At 35.2% G+C, this 22,577-nt stretch overlaps 1 protein-coding gene across 1 annotated transcript; it reads left to right on the top strand.

The window, feature by feature from the left end:
- The first annotated feature begins 1,729 nt into the window (after positions 1-1,729).
- LOC113299623 (acyl-CoA thioesterase 2-like) lies at positions 1,730-5,595 on the top strand. Its single transcript, XM_026548689.1, has 17 exons — positions 1,730-1,867; positions 1,963-2,055; positions 2,156-2,220; positions 2,314-2,404; positions 2,594-2,640; positions 2,741-2,863; positions 2,997-3,074; positions 3,373-3,460; positions 3,635-3,747; positions 3,849-3,911; positions 4,000-4,160; positions 4,289-4,345; positions 4,494-4,562; positions 4,656-4,704; positions 4,794-4,862; positions 5,061-5,158; positions 5,390-5,595. The coding sequence occupies exons 1-16, from the start codon at positions 1,852-1,854 to the stop codon at positions 5,136-5,138; spliced, it is 1,260 nt and encodes a 419-aa protein (XP_026404474.1). The 5' UTR covers positions 1,730-1,851; the 3' UTR covers positions 5,139-5,158; positions 5,390-5,595.
- Positions 5,596-22,577: the final 16,982 nt, after the last annotated feature.

The following is a 22,577-nucleotide window of genomic DNA, read 5'->3' as shown; positions in this document are numbered from 1 at the left end:
TAGGGGCAACACAAAAAGACAAAAAAGGTCACCCCAAACGTAAAATGTAGTCATCTCTTATCTCCCGTTTTTTTAATGGCCAAAGTACCCTTCACAATCGGTAGATAATTTCACAATCGGGAAGTTAATCCATAATCGGGAGTAAATTTAGTTTATATAACTTCCGAATATAAATAAAATCCTCTATCTTTTGAATTTTGATTATCCTATAATCGGTAGTAAAAAAGTTTATCTCGACTCCCGATTAAAGTAGACTTTTGGCTAAAATGCTATCATAATCGGTAGTGAACTTAGTTTATTTTAACTCCCGAATATAGAGTAGCCCCAAAATAAGATTTTGCAAAAATTCTCAATTTTTTGAATTTTGGTTGAGCCTATAATCGGTAGTAAATGAAGGTATCCTGACTTTCGATTATACAGTGGCTCTCTTTGCAAATGTCCTACTATAATCGGCAGTCAAGGTAGTTCATATAACTACCGAATATATAGTTGCTCCAAAATGTGATTTTGCAAAAATTCTCAATTTTTTGAATTTTGGTTGAGCCTATAATCGGTAGTAAATGAAGGTATCCTGACTTCCGATTATACAGTGGCTCTCTTTGCAAATGTCCTACTATAATCGGCAGTCAAGGTAGTTCATATAACTACCGAATATATAGTTGCCCCAAAATGTGATTTTGCAAAAATCCTCAATTTTTTGAATTTTGGTTGAGCCTATAATTGGTAGTAAATGGAGACTATGGAGTTATCTTGACTTCCGATTATACAGTAAATCTCATTACCGAGTAGTCAAGATAGTTCATATAACTACCGAATATAGAGTTGCCCCAAAATGTGATTTTGCAAAAATCCTCAATTTTTTGAATTTTGGTTGAGCCTATAATCGGTAGTAAATGAAGTTATCATGACTTCCGATTATACAGTGACTCTCTTTGCAAATATCCCACCATAATCGGTAGTCAAGGTAGTTCATATAACTACCGAATATAGAGTTGCCCCAAAATGTGATTTTGCCAAAATCATCTATTTTTTGAATTTTGGTTGAGCCTATAATCGGTAGTAGATGAGGTAAAGTCATGACTTCCGATTGTACAGTGGCTCTCTTTGCAAATATTCAACCATATTCGGTAGTCAAAATAGTTTATATAACTATCGAATACAGAGTAGCCCCAAAATGATTCAGTCTATAATCGGTAGTAAATGAATTTATCGTTAACTTCCGATTAATAGTAGCCCCAAATACGCATTTAGCACAAATTTATATCAAACGTTAGTATCTTTGTGTTACTTAACTACCGATTTAATATTAACAATCGGACACAAAATAACTTCTGACTACGGAAGGGCATTAACGTTTCTTCTATCTTTTGGACATCCCTTAACCTTGGCTATGGATTGGGAATAAAAAAATCGCCCCTAATTCTCTCGGGGTCGTCCCTAAAAATGACAGGTAGTTATCAATAAAAAATATACCCCATCCGTTCCATTTTAGATGATATTTTAGGGTTATTTTATTGTTCCACAATACTTAGAAAATTTTTATATATTCCCACAAAACTACCAAAAATATACACATTATCCTGGAATTATAAATTTATTTTAAAATGCACTAATAACAATTAATGTTTGAAAACTTTTCTTATGGGTATAGTTGGAAAATCTTCCTATCTATCTCAATTTCGTAATGTACGTGAAAACTCTTAGAACGTCATTTAGAGTGGAACCGAGAGAGTAATATATAAAACACACTTTCCAAGAGAATTTCATCCGTTTTGAGTAGAATAAAATATCGGTTTAACATTCCTTCCAGTTTTCCACAAAGTCTTTCTTCTTCTTAGAAACCACCTTCAAATGGAAATCGAACAAGGTCATTAACCTCATCAACTTCATACTCTTTCTTTCTGATTCTTGAATGTCCAAAATTTTGTCTAATTCTTGTTGTTAATGGTGTTGGAAGAGCAGTGATTGAGTTTTTTGCTCATGTTCCGTTATTACAGCGGCTACCGGGTTCATCTTTTGCTGAGATCGCAAAAATAGTACAGTTGAAACATTACGGTGAGTGTAGATTTGTTTGTTTTTCTTCGTTTCCAAATTTTGGATTGGGTTTATGGTTGTACTTGTATCTGAATTGTTGTTAACCTTTTACGAAATGTAGGCCGCGGCGAGTTCATCGTTCGGGTGGGAGACGCCGGAGATATTTATTTCATTTGGGAAGGGGTGGTAAGAGAAAAATGAAAATTCATTTTAATCTTTTTAGAATTATTATACAAGTGAAACAGTTATAAACTTGATTGTTGATGTTTGCTTGGGCAGGCTGAGGTTCAAGGATCTATCAACGATAGCCAAGATTTTGATGAAGATCGCTCCGAATTTCAATTGAAACGGCACGATTGTTTTGGCCACGGTGAGAAATTGAATTTTTTGTGGGTCTGATACAAAAATAGTTGTGAAATTTGCCCAATTGAATTACTACTGTGCATTAGCATTGTTAGCAGCTTTAACTTTTTTTTTTGAAAGAAATAGCTTTCACTGTTGAAAGCATTTGTGTTGCATTATCACCGGGATAACACTCATACTAACTTTATTTTTATAGGGACTGATACATCCTACCACCAGGCTGCTGTAGTTGCTTTAGACAAGGTAATTTTTCGCTAATTTGAATGTAGACTGTTTGTCCACTCACCAGATGCCTTTCAGTATTGTCTCAAGTGGATCTCTGATGTGCTGTTGATCATTACAGGTTACATGCTTGGTGTTGCCCAATGGGTATAGTACTTTGCTTGAGCCATTGTCAATCTGGAGTGCTACTGAAACTGAAGAGCACTCGATGATAGAACGTATATTGCAGTTAGATCCAGTTGAAGTATGTCGTTCATATGCTTTTAGTTGCTGTTTGATGCCATAGAATTTGTGATTTGCAGCTTCACGGAGATGGAAATATGTTAATCTTTTGATTTACCCTTATCCTTATTCCTTTTTTTTTCTATTTGTTGAAGGTAAATATATTCCGTGGATTTACACCGCCTGATGCGCCACAGTATGCAAAGTGTTACGGAGGCCAGATCATTGCACAGGTATGGTTTACTTGGACTTGTCAGAAACTCATGCTGTGCCTTGAAGATTTGAGTAAAACATGGGCAAACAAATACTCATCGTTCTAAACGGCATCTAAGTACATGTTCTAGTTAGCGAAATGCAAGTGGTAGTCCCTTCAATTTTGAATTGCATCTAGATTTGTGTTTGGATTGCATCTGACTAAGCTAAACTCAACACCTAATGATTTGAAGTGATGATCTTGTTACTGTCATGGAATTCTTAATACATCAAGTGTTTTTTATATCCCTGACTTTTGATACTGGTCTCTGTTTGTAGGCATTGGCTGCAGCAGCAAAGACTGTTGATCATTTTAAACTTGTTCACAGTTTGCACAGTTACTTCTTGCTCGGTGGGGATCAACACAGTAAGTTCAATTCTATTTAAATTTAATACACTTAAAGTATCTCTTTTCCCTCATTGAAATTTTAATTTGCCGAAACTTCCTTTATGTCACGAATCTTCTTGAGCTCACATGCTGCATTTAAGCATGAAACCTTCATGTCTCACACTTATCTAACCGTGCCATATACATTGTCAGTCCCAATTTTGTATCAGGTCCGTCGTTTACGTGATGGAAATAGCTTTGCAACCCGAAGTGTAGATGCAACACAAAATGGGAAAGTTATTTTTACATTAACTGCTTCATTTCAAGTAAGTACAGTCTTGCTCATATAATTTCATCCTATCTATGGTTGGGTGTACTTAAAATGTTTTCATATCTCACTAATCATTGGACAAATTCTGTTTCGCAGAAAGAAGAAAATGGGTTTGAACACCGGGATATAAGAATGCCATGTGTTCCTGCTCCAGAAACGGTAATTAAACTTCAATTATCTGCTTTGATATTCCAAATGCTTTTAATAGATTCGTCCTAGATGATTGCCATCCAATATCTTGCTGCAGCTTCTAAGAAAGGAAGAGCTGAGGGATAGACAACTTTTTGATCCTCGGCTTCCCAAAAATTATAGAAACAAGGCGGCTGGAAGAAAGTACATGAATATGCCAGTGGATATAAGGTTTTGTGAGCCACATACCTATACACACCAAATAAAAAACCCATCGAGGTCAGATATTTTTATTATATTTCCTATAAGAATACTGCTAGTCGCCAAATTATAAGCCTGAATCTTTCTTTTCTAATTTACAAATTCATTCATTGTTTTGTTTTCTTACAAAAGCTAAATTGTTGCAGTACAATGTTCTGGTTTAAAGCTTGGGGAAAACTTTCAGATGATCCAGCCTTGCATAGGTGAGTCGATACAACTTAGCAACCTTATGACACGACGCTATAACTTAGCAACCTTATGACCCAACAGTTCGTTCATGCACTATCTCAACAGTTCGTTCATGCACTATTTCAGATGATGTGTGGTAACATATATTTCGGATTATATCAGTCTTGCAGTAAGCTTAAATCCACATCGTAAAAGGGGTTTGAAGCCAATACTACTCAGTTTGGATCATTCGTGAGTCTCTTTATTTTTCCTCCATTTATTCATGTTTTCATATGATAAATATTTGGCAGCGTAATAATTCCTTCTTCTGCTTCCTTTTCGCAGGGTGTGGTTTCACAGGCCCTTTAGAGCTGATGACTGGGTATTAGCTGTGGTAAGCATATATAAAAAACTTCACACACATTCTTGTTCTTCAGCATATGTAGATTAATAATCTAACACCTTTGTGATTTATTTTAACAGATTGATGGCCCATCTGCCAGTGGTGGCCGTGGATTCAGCCAAGGTCGTATGTTCAACAGGCACGGAGAGGTAAATTGACTTGCTATACTCTACTGTATACTTCAGAATTAGCAGATCACGGATTAGGTCCTTAAGACACCGAATTTCGACAAATTTTGGGATCCCCTGTTTTCAATCATTTAAAGTTTGTACACAAGCTGATCACTGACTCAGTTGACATCGTGCGGAAAGGAACACATTAATTGACTGTTAATTTCTGATATACAGCTTATTGTGACATTGATTCAAGAGGGTGTAATCAGGGCAGCAAAACCACGACCTCCAGTAGCCAAATCAAATTTGTAAATTGAATTTCTTATAATAAGGTAAGACTCTCCTCCAACATTATTTTTCACACTTCAACTAAGCTGAGTTAATTCCTGGGAGTCCCAAGGTTTTGGCTGCTAATGTATCCACACCACTAGCATGGTGGGATTTTGTCCCTGAAACCCAATTTGGACACCAAAAATGCAGACTTGTACTGTTTTTTTCTTACTCTGCGAAGTTTTCCTGCCTGTTCTTGCTAAATCTTAAGCACTTCGAATGCTAATTTGCAGGATGATACCAATAAGACATCACCAGTGAGGCAGTGACCATCTAGAGTAAACTCCACTCCATGAAATGAATAAAAGAAATGTAGAATTTGTAATTTTGGTTCTCTAAATTTTTTTAACACCAAGAAGATGTAATGTTGTAAGCATTTGTTGTACATATCTTTTGATCTAATAGCATATACGTAACCAGCGAATTCCTGGCTCCCCTAACAAACTCAGATATTGGTACCTTCTACCCAGCAGCATTGGCAATGAAAAACCCTTTCAGGAACACAAAATGATGGGCCATAATCCGGGACACCAATTTGGGTATGACCCATCTTTCCATGTTTAAGATGATTCATATGCCTTAGGTGAATGATTCATATGGCTTTATTACTTCTGCCGTTCGTGGAAAAAAATACTTCTGCTGCCTGAATTCTAACAGTTCAAAAGAGTAAATTTTGTGGGTGATTGTTTTAAATTATTTCATGTGGCCGCTAGCAGTTGCCAGTTGTGGCTTGGAAAGACTTAAATTGATCTGCTGTTAGAATTAAACGTGGAAATGGTTAGAATTAAACGTGGAAATGAATTAGTCCACCACCCACTTATCACCAGGATGATGCTATCCTAACACCCGTGGAGAGGAAATGAGAAATCTATATTTCACTAGTTAGCCTCTGTCATGACTATTTCGTAAATACAACCCACACTATTAACCTAGTTTAATTGGGGCCATAACTTCTAATTGGGGGCCATGGAATTTTGTTTACCCCCCAAATTTTTTAGGGGTGTAAAAATCGCAAGATGAATATACTATTTTACCCTTGATTAATATTTTTTTTTCAAGTAACGACCCTTCACCGACATTAACGACAGTTTAGGGTCGTCATATACATCATGATCAACGATTCTAAACTGTCATACACTAACGACTCTTTTTAGAGATTAACGACAGTGTATAACGACATTTCTAAAACATTAACGACTGTTTAAGTCGTCAAATGCGTAACCAAAACAGTAACGACCCTTCCAAAGGGTCGTCAGGGAATTGATCATTTTTATGACGACCCAAAACTATCGTACATTTCCGCCATTACTGAATCTTCGACAGTTTAGAGTCGTCACTTAAACAGTCTAAACATTAACGACTGTTGAGGGTCGTCAATGAAATTTTTTAATATCCTGACGATTTTTCATAACCTGGAAAAGTTGCAGGTTTGGGTTGTCATTTTTGGTGTCAATACATCGACGACTTTCTAGAGTCGTTGGGGTATACATCCCTCGACATTGACGACTCTTTCTCTGTGTTGTGACATACATCCAATTCATGGGAGAATTTAAGATAATCTTACCATCAACACAATCATCTTTGTTGCTTGAACCTTCCCCAACATCATTTCCCCTACTTGAATTACTCACTTCTAAAAACCCTCAATTTTCCTCTAAAACCTCATCTTCTTCTTCTCAACTCAAACAACAACAACAACAAAAAAAAAAAAAAAAAATTGATTCTAAAATCTGAGTTTAATCTAAAATAATCTAACCATACTAATTAACTTAACTTAATTAAATTTTAATACTAATCATTCAGGAACAGTTTAGCCATTTAAAAATATTTTGGTTGAGGGGTGACTCAATTTGAGTTTTAATGACCTTTTTGTCCTCTAGTGGGAGGCCCCTAATTGTTTTTTGGGGCCCCAATTAAACTAGGTTAATTAAATGCAACCCTAACTAAATACAACCACAATAAATTTTTAATTGGCTAAATACAACCTTAATTAATTTTCACAATATTTATATACAACCCCTACCGTTTGACCGATTCAGTAAACCTGTAAATCAGATGTCTATAACCGGTCCTGTTTGCAGCGTTGATTCGGTGCATGTTATGATTGATTGGTTGGATATCACAGAGTGGTCATGATCTTATAAAGGAACAAAAATCCACTATATGTTACTAGTAAAAATGACAAAATAAAAATCCATAAAGTGGTGGTTTTGATCTAATCAATTAACTTCGAACATTAATTGATTAAGTTGATCTTATTGTTGAAAATCCTTTTGCTTTCTAAGATTAAGAGGGTAATTCCATGATCCACTAATCGACTTGATCACAAATAATACCAATCTAATTGATTAGTTTCGCGATATATATAGGAAGAGTTGGTCAACAGTCGACGATCAAAATCCTTTTGAAACCCTAAGACGATGAAAAAAGATATCGCAAGATTGACTTGAACTTTTAGGATTGTATTTGGCCCTTTTAAAAGATAAGTGGAAATTATTTTTGAAAGTAAAATCTAGGTTGCATATAACCCAAATGAGGGTTGCATTTAGTCACCGCCTTTCATTATTCATTGTTACTAGTTGTGGGCCCGTGCGTTGCACGGGCTCAGATTGGTTGTCCCAATTTATATAGTTTTTCATAATTAGATTGTTAAATAATTTTTGGTTTTCCCTATTTCCTATCTCCATTTTCCCTATTTCCCATCTATCTTAATTCCCATCCCCAATAATCCTAAGTACCACCCACAAGTATTCTCACATATCCTAAATACCATCTGTTTGACATTTTATTTTGCTCAAATAAAGAGCACATGTTATGTCATGACTATTTCGTAGATTTAAGTTGTTCTAATTATTGGTCCTGCTGCAAATGGGAATTGAAATATGATGGTTTTTATGGGATCAACTACTGTTGTTGATCTTATTTATGGGATCAATTCATGTTGTTGACCCAATTTTTTATGAGATCAACTACTGTTGTTGACACCATTTTTTACATTTTACAAAAAGATACCCCTAAACTATTGTTGATCCAATTTTTTAGGGGATCAACTACTGTTGTTGATCCCATAAATGGGGTCAATATAGACGCATCCCAAATAAAGATCAAGCATTACCATTTGTTCATGTATATTTCTGGACTTCGGTTTTTATGGGATCAACTACGGTTGTTGACAACATTTTTTGTGGGATTAATTACAATTGTCGATAACATTTTTTAAATCATGCTTGTAGTTTAGATCATGTAAAGTTCTTCAAATGCTGAATTTGTGGTGCAATGGTAGCATGACTGACTCCATGTCAGATGATGTGTGTTCGACTCACGCCAAGTTCACTCATTCGTATGTTAATTTTGTGTTTCAAACTTTGGTTGTTGACTCCATTTACTGGGATCAACTTTCATTGTTGATCCAATTTAGGGGATCAACTATTGTTGTTGATCCCCAAAATTGGATCAACTTCTACCGTTGATTCTATTTTTATTTGGATCAACGATTATTGTTGATGCAAAAATATTTGAATCAGTGGTGGCGGTGGAGGTGGTGGCGACGACGGTGGATTGGTGGCTCGGTGGTGGTGGCGGTGGACTGGCGGCGGCGGCAGACTAGTGGTGGTGGCGATGGCGGTGGACTAGTGGTGGTGGCGGCGATGGCGGACTGGTGATGGTGTAATGGTGGTGGTGACGGAGTGGTGGTGGAATGTTAGTGGTGGTGATGAGGTGGTGGTGGAATATTAGTGGTGGTGGCGGTTGGTAGGTGGTGGTGGTTGGTAGGTGGTGGTCGTTGAACGGTGGTGGTGGAATAATAGTTGAATGTTAGTGGTGGTGGAATGGTGGTGGTGGTCAAAGGAAATCTCCATTTAGATTAGATAACTTTATCCTTCAACACCCTGACTTTCTCATTAACTTAAGAAATTGGTGGGATAATTTATCTTTTACTGGAACTCCAAGTTTTATTTTTTCCAAAAAGTTGCATGGGTTAAAAAAATTTATAAAAAATTGGCAAAAACAAACTTTTGGTAATCTTCAGTCTCAGATTGAAAATCTTGAGCTACAGATTGATGTACTGGATAATTTGGAGGATGTGGGTTCTTTCTCTGATGTTGAGATTGTAGAAAGAGAGCAATCAAAATTACAACATGCCTCTCTATCCTTGAATGTGGCAAGAAGAGTTTCTCAAAGAGCCAAAAGAAAATGGGCTAAGGATGGTGAGAAGAATTCAGCTTACTTACACCAGATAGCAAATTTCAAGGATAAGCTTAATAGCATAAATTGCCTTAAAATAGATGGAGTTTTCTGCTTTGACAAAACTCAAATTGTTGATGAAACTAAATTATTATATTCTTCATTATTCTCTGAAAGTCACAAGATTATACCTGGTTTTGACAATCTTGAGGTTCTTAAGATTTCTGTAACATATAATATTCATTTGGAGGCTCCTTTCTCAGAAGAAGAGGTCAAGAAGTTGGTGGATCATTTTGGCACTAACAAAAGTCCTGGACTAGATGGATTTACTATGAAATTTTACAAGTGTGCTTGGGATATAATCAAAATTGAGATGATGCAGGTGGTGAAAGAATTTGAGACATCAAGTAAGATGGATTGGAGAATTAATTGCACCAACATTACTCTAATTCCAAAGTGTAATGGGGTTGTGACTCTGCACAATTTTAGACCAATAAGCTTAATTGGCAGTGTTTATAAGATCATTTATAAAATGTTGGCTGAGAGAATGAAGTTAGTTTTTCCTTCTATAATCTCTGAATTTCAGGGAGATTTTGTTCATGGTAGGAAAATTCAAGATGGGATCTTAATAGCTTCTCAGCTTATTGATTCAAAATTGAGAATGCAGGAAACTGGTTTGCTTTGTAAAGTTGATTTTGAGAAAGATTTTGATAATTTGAATTGGAATTGCATTGATATTACTCTAGCAAGTTTTGGTATGAAGTGGAGGAGTTGGATCATATGGTGCATTACAACCCCAAGATTTGCAATATTATTAAAGGGAGAAGCAACTGACTTACTTAGAAGTCAAAAAGGGATCAAACAGGGAAATACAATTTTCCCTTTTCTTTTCATTTTGGTAGCTGAAGTCTTATCTCTGATGTTCAAGAAAGCTGCTTCTGCTGATTTGATTACTGGTTTCAAGGTCTCTCAACAAGGAACTATAATCAGCCATTTACAATTTGCTAATGACCTTATAGTTTTTCTCAAAGATGATGAAGTGCAGATTCAAAATTTGAAACATATCTTAACAGCTTTTGAGATGATAGCTGGGTTAAAAGTGAATTACAGAAAAAGTACTATTATAGGTCTTGGACATTTGCACAATGGAGATGTTTGTGCAGATAATTTTGGTTGTTCTAGTTCTTCTCTTCCCATGAATTATCTTGGTATTCCTATTGGAAGTAAGTCTAAAAGTAAGCTGGTTTGGTCTGAGATTACTCTAAGAGTGCAGCAGAAATTAGCAGCTTAGAAAAAGACTTACTTATCTAAAGGTCAGAGACTCATAATGATTTAAAGTGTGCTTGCCAGCTTACCGATTTACTATTTATCCATGTTTCAATTGCCAGTTTTAGTGGCTAAAGAACCGGAAAGAATAATGAGAAGATTTTTATGTGGTTCTACAAGCTCTGTGAAGAAAAGAAGTTGGGTTTCATGGATAAAAGTTAATCTACCAAAATGCAGAGGGGGAGTAGGCATAAAGAAGTTGCAGATTGTAAATAAGGCTTTACATGCTAAGTGGATTTGGAGATATGGGTCTGAAAAGCAAGCTCTTTGGAGAAGGATCATTAATCAAAAGTTTGGAGGAGAGTTTGATGCTTTGTTCCCAAAACAAAATAATATAGCAGTATGTAACAATCTTTGGTTAGGAATTCTCAAAGTTAGAGAATTTGTTAAAGATGGCACAATTCTTACTGTGAGAAATGGAAATTCAATTCACTTTTGGAAAGATGTTTGGGTAGGTAATTCTAATCTCAAAACTTTGTTCCCAAGTCTTTTTAAGATTGCTAAAACTAAACAGGCTCTTGTGAAGGATGTGGTATCAGTTGTTGGAGCTTGGGACTTCAAATTTTCTAGAGATTTAAAGGATCGGGAAATTATACAGGTGGCTAACTTGCTGAGATTATTGGTGAACCACCTGTGAATGTTATTGATGATATCAGGAAATGGAGATATGGAGATTCTTTTACAGTTTCAAATGCATATACTGCCTTGGAAGTTGATGGTCTGCTGAGATTTCCAGATAAACAGTTATGGAATTCTAAAGTACCTTTAAAGGTCTCTTTCTATGTTTGGACTTTATGCTATAGAGGGGCACCAACTTTAGATATCTTGCACAGAGTTGGTCTGGTTCAAGACTCAAACTAATTGTTTGTTTTGTGGTCAGTGTGCAGAGACAAATGAACATTTTCTCCTTCACTGTAACACTGTGACTAGTATTTAGTCTTACTTTCTTGGAAGTTTTGGCATTAAATGGAGCTTTTCTGGTGATGTGAAGTCTAATCTTTGGGAATGGGGAGTTAAGAAAACTTCTACTAGATGGAAGAAAAATTGGAGCTTATTGTCATTTGCAATTTGGTGGACCATTTGGAAGGAACATAATAACAGGCTTTACAATAATCATGTTAGAAGTTCTTCTCAGTTAATTACGGCAGTTAAATGTTTGTTGTATGCTTGGGCTTTAAACTCTGATATTTTCTTTGAATTTTCTCTTTCTATTATCATTTGTAATTGGGATGCAGTGATCCAGTGATTCCTTTTCTGAGTTTCTTGTCACAGTTTTTGTGACTAGAACTCATCTTCTTTTATAAAATTTTCCCTTTCCAGTCAAAAAAAAATGGTGGTGGTAGTGCGGGTGAAGTGGTAGAGGAAGAAATTTGTTCCATTTTGAAATAAAGAAAAACATTATATGGATGAGGGTATTAAGGTAATCTAGTTTTAAATAGATAAGATTATTAAAAAGTAGGGATATATTTATTGTTGTATAAGGATATATTTGTAGGATGTTAAAACTAGGGACATATGATTAATATACCCTAATTTCTAACCCTAATTTTATTAATAATCACCTTAATCTTACTACCAAAAGAAACAACTATTCTCTAATGCTTAAAAGTACATGCAAGTATGCTTTTTATTCCACAACTTAAGATTCATTATCATCATCATCGAATAAATCTGAGAGTGTTATACCCGTTGTAATGGATTTCCCTTACAAACCTCCAGAACATGAGATTGATTTGTTGGGTTCATGCAAGGCTTCGTATATGGGTGGGTTCATCAGCCGCAATTCTTTTTTATATGGAATCCAACCACAAATGAATACAAGAGATTAGGAACACCATACGATGAAATATCATTTGATGCATATAACGATGGCTATGTTATTTCTTATGTCTGTGTTATTTCTTTTCCTCATTATATTTGTTTGTATAATTGAAATATCACAAGTTGTGCGTAAGTTCAATCAATTGTGAATCCAACCTTTTGTTGTTGATTAAATTGATTGACACTTGGATATTGGTTTTTGATACCGTCCAAGTTATTTCTTATATTCAATCGGGATCGCAAATTCCTATTTGTTTGATTGCAGATTGAATTGAAAAATTGAGATATAAGTCTTTGATATACTTTTCTTAAGATTGAGTCTGACTGTCTAGTTGATTCTCTTGAAAGTATATTGGATCTAGTCCATACATATTGCTAATTAGCGAAATATTGGGTGTGGTTGTTAGACCCCCGCTTTTTCAATTGGTATCAGAGCAGGTAAACATGTTTAAGACCTTATAAGTCTATGTTCTTGGCAATCTGATTTGTGTGGATAGTTGTGTATCTCAAACTCGCAAGCATAGAAATGAGTCCTAAAAGTATTAATTATTCCAAATGTCTTGGGCTTACCTCCAAGGATAACTCCTTTGATGTTTCTTCCGAATCCCGAGGTAGGAATTTCTTGCTATCAGATTCTGATAATATTTCCTCTGATGAGACATTTAGCTCCATGTCTAAAACTGAAATGGAACTCACCAGAAATCAAAAAATTACAGCTGAGTCTATTGTTTTTCAAGATGCTAAGATAAAATCTCTTGAAGAAAAACATGATCAGCTTATTGATGAACTTGAGAAGTCTCTTGATCGAGAACGAGAACTCTATAGCATCATTGAGTCCTTCTCTAACAATATCGAAAAACTTGTTCAAGAAACTACTCTACAGCGTGAAAAGATTAGTACTCTTGAGGATATTGTTAAAGAAGATTCAATTAGAGAAAAAATTTTGATCGAGATCATTCATCATATCTGGACAGCCTTCATGTTGAAAAAGAGAAATTGTTTACTTCCCTTTTTCTAGCCCAAAAACTGCGCAAATCCTTGAAAAAGGAAAACTCTGTTTTAATGAGAAAATCTTTTGTGTCTACCACTAATTCTCAGACAAAATTACAATACATGAAGAAAAGTTCTCCAAAGGAAGTCCCTGCTAGAAAGTGTTTACATAACTTGCAGTCTTCCAATAGGACTATGAATTTAATATAGGTTCAGTCCAATGTTTCTCTTCCACGAACCTGTTCTTTCCGTGGGAAAAGAATCATTATGTTCAACATTGTTCTGCTAGAAAGAAACAAATTTTTGATCTTCAAAATCTACTTCTTTTTACAGTCGACAGAGTAAGTTTTTTGACGACCCCTACAATGGATTTCATTCCTGCAGAAAGCCAGAACTCTCGTAAAAGGGATTTCAATGGTCTCTCTTCTCGAAATCTCTACAGGGATCGTGTTTCTCCTCTTGGTGCAAACTCGTACATCACAAAAATACGCATTCCCAGTGGTTATGAGAATAAGTCTGGTATATCTAAGTCTAGAAGGTGGAGACCTCTCTCCACTAATCCTCTGGAAACAATTTCTAGAGATCCTAGACTTAATTCTCATAAAATTCCCTCTAATGGATTTTCTAAAAAGGTTATGTCAAATTCTTCTGGAATTAGTAATAGTCGAAGGAAGACAAGAAATACTAGTTTCAAACTCTCAGATGGTATTCACAATGCATCTCTCAATACTCGTGGTGGGATTACATCTCACCTTTCTACCTAGTTCTAGGAAATTTCGTCCTTGTATCTAACTTGAGAGTTGCAAGGATGATATTTGCGAGATGCTCAAGTCTACTGTTGGTTACCATCTGTCTTGTGTTTGTTTGTGTTGTTTTCCCGTTACATGAAGGCTAAGTTACTTCTTGACTCCCTGTAACCAATATATCTCTTTTTTTTTTTTATTGAGCCATGATGGTAAGAGATATTTGAAAACTGAGGGTATTTCTTGTTGGATCTTTTCTGATTCATTAGTCTTCAACACCTAGTCCACGAACGTTTGTGTCTTTCTTGGGACTTTTAGGGTTTCCACAACAAGTTCCTTCTCTTGTTTATAAACATATATATATTTTGTTTTGCCTTCCCTAATAATAAAAAAAGGAATGGAGAACTCCTCAATACCTCAAGAAGTGGTGAATCTTGAGATGAAAGAAGACATTAAAGGATGCGATTTTGTTCAACAACTTGTCTTGAAAAATATTATTGAAAGGAAAGAGTATCACTCCTGGATTGGAGAATCTGTCAAGGATTTAATTCTTTTTCAGAATGACTCTAGGGTCGAATTTGCAAATCTTCAAATGAAAATAAATCAGCTTATTGATGGTCAGACCAAAATCCTTGATAACCAAAAGATCTTGATCAGGAATCAAAAGAAACTCATCATTGACTGTGTCAAAGCTAGGCATCTTGCCCGCATTGTTGATCGGAAAGTTAATGTTCTAACTCATGAACATGGAGTCTCTACGGTCAAAAGAATCAAGGATATCAGTGATACCTTTTATGATGAACCCTTTCATAGGTATGATATTATCAAGGAAACTTGTTTTTTTTTGTCTAGAAAACTTCTTATGAGAATTTATTCTTGTGTTTTAAGAAGAATAACTAGGGTTTGGAATAGCAATTATGGTGAGTACACATAGTTATTTCCAACGATTTTCATTTTGCAATGTTTTTAGATTTATTTATTTAAATTCTAAAGTTTATTTAGAAGATGATTTTGCAGTATTAATCTTTATGGTTTTATATATTGCAACTTGTTATGGGATATGTGTGTTTGCGTCCATGAACTATGATTGTCCCATATTTGCTCAAAAGTTAAATCTATCATATGTCTTTATGCAAATATTAATAAAAGATAGAATGAACTTTTGATAACAAAAGTTAAGCCTATTATATCATTACGCCAATATTGATGGAAGATAGGATGAACTTTTTTCTACAAAGATTAAGTCTATTACATGTCTCTATGCAAATATTGATGAAAAATAGAATGAATCTTTGAATATTCGCAGTATTAGTCTTTCCCTGATCCACATCTTTGTGTAAGTACTGTGCGGCTCCATAAGTTCTCTTATATTGAGCATTTCCGATTAAATTAATCATGGGGTCTTTTGTGGTTAATTTAATTGAGTATTTTGGATACAATTCATGTTTCATGTGATTTGTTAATATCCAAAGAAATCCTTCTTTTTTTGTGAAAGTAAGGTCGCTCTTGTTGTTCTTTCGGGAATGACATTCTATGGAGGAGAGTTCTTAATTGAACTTGTGCTTAATTGCCAAATATTTGTGGGGAGTGCGGTTGTGGAATATTGTAGGAGTTTTCTTGTATCTTTATAAACTCCTTGATGAATACACTAGTTTCGGCTATGTGAAATCATCGAAACAAAGTTGATATGTTCTCTTTTGGTCATGAAGCATCTCTATGGAAATTTCATTAGGATCCCACTAGTTTTCGTACCTTTGCCAATTTATATTGACAAAAAGGGGGAGAATTAATGTGTAGTTCACACTACAAATACATATGGTTAACGGATCATTATGTAAGGGGGAGTGGTTTTCATGTGAGATAAAGTATTGACTAAGGAGGAGTGATACATATCACCATAGTATTGTTGTCAAAGTTGTGATACAATTGGACTTTGATGTTGTGTAATAATACTATGACATTGTATAACAATGATTGAGAACTATTGTTTTCTCATTGTTATAGCTACGGATCTTCAACAACTATGATGCTGAGTTGAACACATTCAGAATCACTGGAGTACTTGGAAGTGACTAAGATTTTGAGTAATATTGAAGAACCAAGGAAATCAAGCATTTGGATTGAGAGCTACAAAGTTTATTTATTTTGTATTCGATATGTATTGATAGTTTTGTCACTAAAATTGACAAAGAGAGAGATTGTTAGATCACTGCTCGGTCGAACTCGCAAACATTGCTATCTGAAAAGGATGGGGTCTAACAACCACACCCAATATTTCATTTGGCAATCTGAATAGACAAACTCCAATATACTTTGAAGAGAATCAACTAGACAGGCAGACTCAATCTATAGAAAAGTATATCAAAGAGTTTATATCTCTATCTCCCAATTCAATCTGCAATCAGCAAATAGGAATTTGCGACCCTAATTGAATATAAGAGAAATAACTTGAACGGTACCAAAGACCAATGTTCAAGGATCAATCAATTTCAATCAACAACCAAAGGTTAGATTTCCCAATTGATCGGTTCAACGCACAACCTGTGATATTTCAATTATATAACAAAATATAACGCGGAAAAGAAATAACACAGACACCAGAAGTTTTGTTAACGAGGAAATCGAAAATGCAGAAAAACCTCAGGACCTAGTCCAGTTTTGAAAACCACACTGTATTAAGCAGTTACAGACACTAGCCTACTACCAATGAACTTCGGACTGGAATGTATTTGAGCCCTAATCAATCTCACACTGATCAAGGTACAGTTACGTTACTTACGTCTTTGAACCCCAGCAGGATTCTACGCACTTGATTCCCTTAGATGATCTCACCCACAACCAAGAGTTGGTACGACCCAAAGTCGAAGACTTGATAAACAAATCTGTCTCACACAGAAAAGTCTATTGAAATAGATAAATCTGTCTCCTACAGAAATACCTACGAGTTTTGTTCCGTCTTTTGATAAATCAAAGTGAACAGGTACCAATTGATATACCAGACTTATATTCCCGAAGAACAGCCTAGAAATATCAATCATCTCACATAATCTTAATCGATGAACGAAACAAGATATTTTGGAATCACAAACGATGAGACGAAAATGTTTGTGACTACTTTTAATCTTAACTATCGGAGATAAATCTCAAGCAAATCTTAGCAAAGATAATACTCAATCACGATAGTAAAAGTAAGATCAGAACACGCAACTACAGAGAAAATAGTTAGGTCTGGCTTCACAATCCCAATGAAGTCTTCAAGTCATTAACCTACAGAGTTTCGTGAAAAACCTAAGGTTAAAGGAGAATCGACTCTAGTCGCAACTAGTATCATATAGGAGGTGTGGGAATTAGGTTTCCCAGTTGATAGAGTTCTCCTTTATATAGTTTTCAAATCATGGTTTGCAATCAATGTTACCTTGGTAACAGAGCATTCAATATTCACCGTTAGATGAAATCCTGATTAGATTCAAGCTAATATCTTTTAACCATTAGATCGAACTTATCTTGTTATACACAAATGAAATGTACCCTCATTTAGGTTTATGTAACCATACCTAAACGTGTACACCATGTTGGCTCAACCGTAGTTAACCGAGGTTAGCTATATGAACACTCTCATATCAACCTTATTCATCTTAACCATAACTAGTTCAAATGACTCAAATGAAACTAGTTAAAGAGTTGTTCAATTTCTATATTCTCATAGAAGTATACAAGAACACAATTGATGCAAAATCGGTTTGATTCACTCGAATCAATTCATGAACATTATAGCCACGGTTTGCAAAGAATGCATTCCTTATTTTATAAATGTATTTGTTCATGTCACAACCGATTTTAGAACTTTAACCACTCAAGTATGCAAACGGGTAGGCATACTTGAATTGCCGGACCAAGTTTGGTTTTTGCCAGTATGCGAACGGGTACACATACCTCCAAACCCAACGGAAAATTCCGGTCATAAACCTACTCCAGTATGTGTACGGGTACGCGCACTTAGGTTCCCGGACTTCCTAAACCAACAGGTACGCATACGGGTATGCATACTATGGTTCCCGGACATGGATCACATATATGCAAGAGTGCACAACATGTTTATAATCCAATGTTGGTTACATATTGTAAACTCTTATTTCAATCATTGAAACTTTCTTAGAGGATGAAAATAACCGTTTACACACACTGTTAGCATCAAAGCAATTTTCAAGTTATTGAAATAATCATAACGAGACATTCCAAGTCTACACCAAATGATTGTATCACACAAACCATGTAAGATGTTACTCAACGATTTTCACATGATCATCTTTTGACTTTCGTCAAGAATATAAGATGAACTTGGTTGAAGCAAAATCTTACCAACACATATTTCGAGAAATATGTAAGCGAGTTAAAATCAAATCGAAATCTCAAATGTGCATGAAAAAGCGTGGGTCTACAACCACACCCAATATTTCGCTTAGCAATCTGTATGGACAAACTCCAATATACTTTCAAGAGAATCAACTAGACAGTCTGACTCAATATTAATTAAAGTATATTAAAGAGTTATATCTCTCTCTCTCGATTCAATACTTACTCAAGCAAATAGAAATCTGCGAGTCTAATTGAATACAAGAGGAATCACTTGAACGGTACCAAAAACCAATGTTCAAGGATCAATTAATTTCAATCAACAACCAAAGGTTGGATTTCCCAATTGATCGATTCAACGCACAACCTGTGATATTTCAATTATATAACAAAATATAATGCGGAAAAGAAACAACAAAGACACCAAAAGTTTTGTTAACGAGGAAACCGCAAATGCAGAAAAACCCCGAGACCTAGTCCAGATTGAACACACAATGTATTAACCCGTTACAGACACTATCCTACTACAAACTAACTTCGGTCTGGACTGTAGTTGAACCCCAATCAATCTCACACTGATCCAAGGTACAGTTGCGCTCCTTACGTCTCTCATCCCAACAGGATACTATGCACTTCATTCCCTAAGCTGATCTCACCCAAAAACTAAGAGTTGCTACGACCCAAAGTCGAAGACTTAAATAAACAAATTTGTATCACACAGAAAAGTCTACGGTAATAGATAAATCTGTCTCCCACAAAAATACCTACGAGTTTTTTTTCCGTATTTTGATAAATCAAGGTGAACGGGAACCAATTGATAACCCAGACTTATATTCCCGAAGAACAGCCTAGAATTATCAATCACCTCACAATAATCTTAATCGACTAGTGAAAGAAGATATTGCGGAATCACAAACGATGATACTAAGGTGTTTGTGACTTCTTTTATACCTTACCTATCGGAGAAATCAATCTCAAGCCAATCTTACGATTGTACTCAAATACGATAGAAACAGCAAGATCAGATCACGCAACTACAAAGAAAATAGTTGGGTATGGCTTCACAATCCCAATGAAGTCTTCAAGTCGTTAACCTACAGGTTCTCGAGAAGAAACCTAAGGTTAAAGGAGAGTCGACTCTAGCTAATACAACTAGTATAACACAGGAGGTGTGGGAATTAGGTTTCCCAGTTGCTAGAGTTCTCCTTTATATAGTCTTTCAAATCAGGGTTTGCAATCAATGTTAGCTTAGTAATAAAGCATTCAATATTCACTGTTAGATGAAAACCTGATTAGATTCAAGCTAATATCTTTCAACCGTTAGATCGAACTTAGCTTGTTACACACCAATGAAATGCACGTTTATTTAGGTTTGTATAACCGTACCCAAACATGTACACTTAGTTGGTTCAATAGTAGTTAACCAAATGGTTAGCCATATGAGCACTTACATATCAACCATATTCTTCTTTACCACAACTAGTTCAAATGACTCAAATGAACTAGTTAGAGAGTTGTTCAATTGCTTAGATCTTATAGAAGTATACAAGACACAATCGAAGCAAAAACGATTTGATTCACTCGAATCAATTCATGAACTTTATAGCCATGGTTGAGCATTCGGTACTTGTATCAGTGAGGTTCCGTGGAAGAGTGATAGGGTCAAAGTATGCATTCCTTAGTTTATATAAGTTTAAGTTCACAAATAACCATTTTTAGAAAATAACCAACTTAAGTACGCATACTGGTACGCGGACTTAAGCACCCGGAATAAGTTTGTTTTCAGTTCACAAACCCCAGCAAAAATTCATGGAACGTGAACTTCCGACAGTGCATGTACTGGTACGCGGACTTTAGTTCCGGTTTTCCTGAGCATCAAAGTACGCATACTTTGGTTCAAGGAATAAGGACTTACACACGTATGTGTTACCACACAATGTTTATATCCTTCCAAGGTTATATATTCTAAATCTCATTTCAATCATCAAAACATTCTTAGAGGACGTTATATAGTTGTTATTCACAAACCATTTTTCGTCAAAGCAATTTTCAAGTAATTGAAACTAATATGACTTTCGTCACTAGTAAAGATGAACTTGGCCAAAGCGAAAGCTTACCAACACATATTTCGAGAAATAGATAAGCGAGATAAACTCAGCTCGAAATAGCAAATGTGTATAATCAAAGTCTATATAGAAATACGACTTTTGTCTCAAGATAGGAGATAGAGTATATAAACTTTTGAGTGATAGATAAGTTCAAGTCTCCACATCCCTTTTAGTCGATGAAGTTCCACAAGTTCTTCGAGTAGTTCTTCGTCTTTGTATGATGATCTCCATAGAGTCTTGAGCTCAACTACAATTTCTATCCTAGTCCGAGATTTAGCTATAAGTAGACTAGAAATCAAGACTTATAGTTTTGATCATTAACATTGACAAAGATGCTTGAGATAGCAAGGCATGCGAGTTCGACCGAGAAGTGCTCTAACAATCTCCCCCTTTTTCAATATTAGTGATAAAACTATCAATACATATGAAATACAAAATAAACAAATAAACTTTTGTAGCTTGTCTTCCACATGTCTGATCTCCTTGGTTCTTCAACATTACTTGAAATCTTCGTCACTTCCAAGTACTGCAATGATTCCAAAGGTTGTAAATTTAGCATCATCGTTGTTGAAAATCCGTAGCTATAACAATAAGAAAACAAGAATTCTCAATCATTGTTACACAGTGTCATAGTATTATTACACAACATCAAAGTTCAATTGTATCACAACTTCGACAACAATACTATGGTGATATGTATCACTCTCCCTTAGTCAATACTCCATCTCACATGGAAACCACTCCCCCTTACATAATGATCCGAAAACCATATGTATTTGTAGTGTGAACTACACATTAATTCTCCCCCTTTTTGTCAATAAAATTGGCAAAGGTACGAAAACTAGTGGGATCCTAATGAAATTTCCATAAAGACATTTCATGACCAAAAGAAAGCACATATCAACTTTTTAGATGCAATCATATAGCCGAAGCTAGATGCTTTCATCAAGGAGTTTATAAAGATACAAGATAACCCCTATAATATTCCACAGCCGCACTCCCCACAAAGATTTGGCAATTAAGCACAAGTTCAATTAAGAACTCTCCCCCATAAAATGTCATTCCCTAAAGAACAACAAGAGCGACCTTATTTTCACGAGAAAAGAAGGATTTCTTTGGACATAACAAATCACATACGAATATGAATTTGAATCCAAAAATAATCATTTAAATTAACCACAAGAAAACCCATGATTAATTTAATCGGAAATGCTCAACATAAGAGAACTTACAGAGCCACACAGTATGTACATAAAAAATATGGATCGGGGAAGATCAATACTGCGGAATAGACAAGGATTCATCCTATTTTCCATCACTATTTGCACAATGACATACAATAGACATAATCCTCGTAAACAAAAGTTTTATCCTTTCTTCCATCAAAATATGACATAAAAGGCTCTAACTTTTGTAATGTCTAAAGTTCATTCATTCTTTTATCAAAATATGCATATCGAAATATGAACGACTTAACTTTTGACAAGGTATGGGACAATCATAGTTCACGGACGAAAACACACATATCCCATAAAAAATTGCAATATATAAAACCATAAAGATTAATACTGCAAAAATCATCTCCCAAACAATTTTTAGAATTTAAAAAAATAAACCTAAAACAATGAAGATGAAAACATTGGACATCGATATGTATAATCACAATAATGGCTATTCCAAAAACTAGTTATTCTTCCTAAAACACAATAAATAAAATTCTCATAAGAAGATTTACTAGACAAAATAACTCTTAGCGAACATGATTTAACAAAACATTAACCGCGGCCAGCAACTAGAGATTGAAAAAGGACTAGCTCATCAGTTGCTTTCTTCAGTTCGTTTTTCAGAAAATCAAGATTCCTTGTTGCAATTCCGAGTTGTTCACGTACAACCTCAAA

Source organism: Papaver somniferum, chromosome 7, assembly GCF_003573695.1.
Source record: "Papaver somniferum cultivar HN1 chromosome 7, ASM357369v1, whole genome shotgun sequence".
Lineage (NCBI taxonomy): Eukaryota > Viridiplantae > Streptophyta > Magnoliopsida > Ranunculales > Papaveraceae > Papaver > Papaver somniferum.
This window is presented reverse-complemented; position numbering and strand designations above follow the sequence as displayed.

Bases quoted from the DNA above. Each gene is read 5' to 3' on its own strand.
- LOC113299623 (XM_026548689.1), top strand. The intron at 4,705-4,793 runs GTAAGCATATAT...TTATTTTAACAG, and splicing joins ATGACTGGGTATTAGCTGTG to ATTGATGGCCCATCTGCCAG. The intron at 4,863-5,060 runs GTAAATTGACTT...TCTGATATACAG, and splicing joins TGTTCAACAGGCACGGAGAG to CTTATTGTGACATTGATTCA.